The sequence below is a fragment of the Lucilia sericata genome, unplaced genomic scaffold (genome assembly GCF_015586225.1).
Source record: "Lucilia sericata isolate MDLA Ls3-8-SP2 unplaced genomic scaffold, ASM1558622v1 Contig001020F_arrow, whole genome shotgun sequence".
In the NCBI taxonomy this organism is placed as follows: Eukaryota; Metazoa; Arthropoda; class Insecta; order Diptera; family Calliphoridae; genus Lucilia; species Lucilia sericata.
In genome coordinates, this window is record NW_023995002.1 from 127,061 (window position 1) to 131,964 (window position 4,904).

At 46.3% G+C, this 4,904-nt stretch overlaps 1 protein-coding gene across 1 annotated transcript; it reads left to right on the top strand.

Annotated features, from left to right (window-relative positions):
- Window positions 1-403: 403 nt before the first annotated feature.
- LOC119609623 (TBC1 domain family member 19) lies at window positions 404-2,803 on the top strand. Its single transcript, XM_037964467.1, is given in 12 exon segments — window positions 404-505; window positions 617-775; window positions 885-1,059; window positions 1,115-1,208; window positions 1,279-1,339; window positions 1,402-1,561; window positions 1,564-1,592; window positions 1,647-1,914; window positions 2,079-2,188; window positions 2,259-2,350; window positions 2,488-2,569; window positions 2,630-2,803. Coding segments are annotated over 12 exon segments (1,506 nt in total).
- Window positions 2,804-4,904: the final 2,101 nt, after the last annotated feature.

Sequence of the window (4,904 nt, forward strand, 5' to 3'; positions counted from 1 at the left end):
GAGCAAAAATAGAGTGAAACCTAAATGTCCATTTTTAGGGCGAGACTAAAGTCTCTAGGGCCATAAGGATGATAGTTTTTTTTACTGCCAAAAATTATTATCAATATTGAAAGTTTTCAGTGAATTTGTCACCCTGGCAACCTTACGACTAATAAAACAAATTTAATTTCTCTAAGTGGAGTTCTTTAACCACATTAACAAGTGTGTTTCTATTAGTTCCGTATTCAAAATAAAATTGTTTAATCGATAATCAAATTTCAATACTTCAAAGAAGAAAAATTTACAAAAAAGTCTTTCACTAATTTTATTTATAAATATTTTTCTTTATTTAAATTAAATAAAAATAATTTTGCAAATTTAGTGTTTTTAAAAAGAAAATTGAATTTATTTATATTTCAAAAGTATGGAAGAATTACAAGACGCCAGCATTCATCATACGGCTGCCAAGTTAATCAGTACAATTAAGACATTAAAAAATTACGAGCCACTTTATCAAAATGTTCAGGTAGGTGGTGGGTTTTAAATAGACAAAATATGGGGATATATATGTATATATTAAGTATTTTTGGCTTATTTATTTAAAATAAATATTTGTAAATATATTTTTGTTATATAGAAATTGGTGTGCAGTCCCAATGTGGATCGTAATGATATGTGCAATACTTTAGAAGAGGCCATTAAAAATGCCGGCATTGAAACCGATATACGCAATATTATATTTCATTTGGTGCGCAGTAAACTGAAACCGGAGGAGAAAGTGTCACAGACAAATACGGTAAATTTGTAATCCAAATCCAAAAACATTTGATAATTGTTGGATCAAAGTTACCTATACTTACATATATATTTATTTCCATTCCAAATATTTCCTATAATGTTTTAAGAATGACCCTTTAGCCTATTTGAAACGTGCTGGCGTTCAATGGGATCGTCGTGTGCGTAAAAGTTTAAATGCCATGTGTTCAGAATTGAAAATGGCTTGTCAAGGTCAACCGCGCATACCAGCCGATCGTGAGGAATTACTCAATAAATGGGATGAATTAAGTAATTACACTATAGGTAAGTGATTACTCAAATTATAAAGCCTCTATTCAATTGAAAACCCTTTTAACAGATTTAGCCAATTATCGGCCAGTATATGCTCCTAAAGATATTCTAGATGTTTTGCTTTCTTTAAAGGGTCCCACCAAATCCCCAGAGAATACTGAGTTGGTGTAATTAATTGCACTTAAAATTATATATTTTAATAGAAAATTTTTGTATTCCCTTTCCTCTTAGACAGGTGCCGAAATGGGAATTTTCGCATATATCACTGCCAGTTAAGAATCTATTTGAATTGGTAGTTATCGAAACAATATTTTAATATAAAATTTTAAAAACCCTATATCCATATCTTTTCAGCGAAATCATTATAATGATCTAATGCGTAATGAAACGTATGTCGGTGCTGCCGATATAAATGTACAATGTCAACGTGTACTGGAGTCAAAACATGCGGTGCTCTGTCAACATTTACTAAGAAAAGGCAATACACCAGCACCCTATAGGGGTGCTTTGTGGGCCTATGTTTGGGTAGTCATGTCAACGATTATGTAAGTTCCCTCTCTTCTTTAAATTTAAAGAATACCAATCATCTTTTCTTTTAGGACATTGATCACTGGAACAAATTGAAACATATGGTTTTGGCCACCGATCATATTGTTGATAAATTAGTTTTTAAAGATATACAACTTACTGCCTCCAATGATGATCAGTATTTTGTTTTTGAGGATGTTCTCTATCAGGTGATGTTGTGTTTTTCACGCGATACAGAGATCGCCCAAATGATTCAGTTTGAACATTATCCCATTAAGGGTAAACATTATGAGGCTCCGCCGTCGGGAGTGGTGCCGTTTCATGGTATTTGTATGTTTGGTAAGTTAATTTTATGATTTTAATTTGTTTAGCAACATATGGACCTGTGGTCGAATTACATACAATAATTCGATCACTATTAGCAAACAATATTGACACTTTGTATTTGCGATCTCTTTGGATCTTTATCAATACTCTTTCAATTGAGAAATTTTTTCTTGCAGCTGCTCCATTTTGTTATTTGTATGATTCACCCATTGGTTTATATTTCACCTTTCGAGCATTTTACATCAGATATTGTCATCGTTTGACCACTATTAATACTCATCCTCAGGTAATATAATAGAATTCCTAATAAAACAAAATATACATATTATCAAAATGTCTTTCCATCCTTTTTACAGGGCATTGTCAGCATATGTTTACTGTTCGAGAAACTTTTACAAACCCACGAGCCACAATTATGGTCACATTTTCGAGAGTTACAAATACAACCGTAAGTTCAAATCATATGATGGGAAAAATTTGCTTTTGGGAGAAGAATGAATTCATCCTGTCACAATAGTTCAACGATAATTCCGAATTTTCATGATACCAATTTTAACACGCTCACAATTTCAAATTTTTTTCCAGCATTCGTGTTGTCTTCAAATGGTTAATGCGTGCATTTAGTGGCCACTTACCTCCCGATCAATTGCTAGTATTATGGGATTTGGTAAGTGTTCATGTCTAAGACAGCATAAGTACTAGAATTACATTTCCAATTTCTTTACAGATCTTGGGCTTTGATAGTTTAGAAATTCTCTCCATATTTGCTATCATTATTTTATCATTTCGCAAAGAGAGCATTATGCAAGTAACTTCTCTGGATAGTATCGAAGCAATATTGGCGGATTTATCATCGATAAAAGTTTTGCCTCTGGTACAGTTGGCTTTAAGTAGAGATTAGTGAAATGTAGTAAATTTTTTGTATATTTGGTATTATGTAATAAATTTAGTGAATTGTTGGAAAATAGTTATTGATTCGTGGTTGATATTTGTCTAATTAGTACACTAGATATATACAGTTTATACCTCAAGCTATAGTTTATCGGGAATGTATTCTCTTTCCAATCGAAAGTGTAATTACCTATTAAAGTTTATTTGGTTCTTTTTTTGAACAGATACCACTTTCAGGTTTTAAAATTATACTAAAGTTTAGATTGATAGATAGATAGATAGATAGATAGATAGATAGATAGATAGATCGATAGATAGATCGCTCGCTAGATCGCTAGCTGATCGAGATGATAGATCGATCGATCGCTCTCGATAGATCGATAGCTCGCTCGCTCGCTCTCGCTGCCTCGCTCGCTCGCTCTCGCTCGCTTCGCTCGCTCGCTCGCTCGCTCGCTCGCTCGCTCCTCGCTCTCGCTCGCTCGCTCGCTCGCTCTCTCGCTCGCTCGCTCGCTCGCTCTCGCTCGCTCGCTCGCTCGCTCGCTCGCTACGCTCGCTCGCTCGCTCGCTCGCTCGCTCGCTCGCTCGCTCGCTCGCTGCTCGCTCGCTCGCTCGCTCGCTCGCTCGCTCTCGCTCGCTCGCTCGCTCGTCGCTCGCTCGCTCGCTCGCTGCTAGCTCGCTCGCTCGCTGCCTCGCTCGCTCGCTCGCTCGCTCGCTCGCTCGCTAGCCTCGCTCGCTCGCTCGCTCGCTCGCTCGCTCGCTCGTCGCTCGCTCGCTCGCTCGCTCGCTCGCTCGCTCGCTCGCTCATCGCTCGCTCGCTCGCTCGCTCGCTCGCTCCTCGCTCGTCTCGCTCGCTCGCTCGCTCGCTCGCTCGCCTCGCTCGCCTCGCTCGCTCGCTCGCTCGCTCGCTAGCTCGTCGCTCGCTCGCTCGCTCGCTCGCTCGCTCGCTCGCTCGCTCGCTCGCTCGCTCGCTCGCTCGCTCGCTCGCTCGCTCGCTCGCTCGCTCGCTCGCTCGCTCGCTCGCTCGCTCGATCGCTCGCTCGCTCGCTCGATCGCTCGCTCGCTCGCTCGCTCCTCGCTCGCTCGCTCGCTCGCTCGCTCGCTCGCTCGCTCGCTCGCTCGCTCGCTCTCTCGCTGCTGCTCGCTCGCTCGCTCGCTCGCTCGCTCGCTCGCTCGCTCGCTCGCTCGCTTCGCTCGCTCGCTCGCTCGCTCGCTCGCTCGCTCGCTCTCTCTCGCTCGCTCGCTCGCTCGCTCGCTCGCTCGCTCGCTCGCTCGCTCGCTCGCTCGCTCGCTCGCTCGCTCGCTCGCTCGCTCCTGCTCTCGCTCTCTCGCTCGCTCGCTCGCTCGCTCGCTCGCTCGCTCGCTCGCTCGCTCGCTCGCTCGCTCGCTCGCTCGCTCGCTCGCTCGCTCGCTCGCTCGCTCTCGCTCGCTCGCTCTCTCGCTCGCTCGCTCGCTCGCTCGCTCGCTCGCTCGCTCGCTGCTCGCTGCTCGCTGCTCGCTGCTCGCTCGCTCGCTCGCTCGCTCGCTCGCTCGCTCGCTCGCTCGCTCGCTCGCTCGCTCGCTCGCTCGCTCGCTCGCTCGCTCGCTCGCTCGCTCTCTCGCTCGCTCGCTCGCTCGCTCGCTCGCTCGCTCTCGCTCGCTCGCTCGCTCGCTCGCTCGCTCGCTCGCTCGCTCGCTCGCTCGCTCGCTCGCTCGCTCGCTCGCTCGCTCGCTCGCTCTCGCTCGCTCGCTCGCTCGCTCGCTCGCTCGCTGCTGCTCGCTCTCTCGCTCGCTCGCTCGCTCGCTCTCGCTCGCTCGCTCGCTCGCTCGCTCGCTCGCTCGCTCGCTCGCTCCTCGCTCGCTCGCTCGCTCGCTCGCTCGCTCGCTCGCTCGCTCGCTCGCTCGCTCGCTCGCTCGCTCGCTCGCTCGCTCGCTCGCTCGCTCGCTGCCTCGCTCGCTCGCTCGCTCGCTCGCTCGCTCGCTCTCTCGCTGCTCGCTCGCTCGCTCGCTCGCTCGCTCGCTCGCTCGCTGCTCGCTCCTCGCTCGCTCGCTCGCTCGCTCCTCGCTCGCTCGCTCGATGCTTCTCCCCCTTCCCTTTGCCCCGTGTATTCCCCCCCCTCATCTCTTTTTCTTTT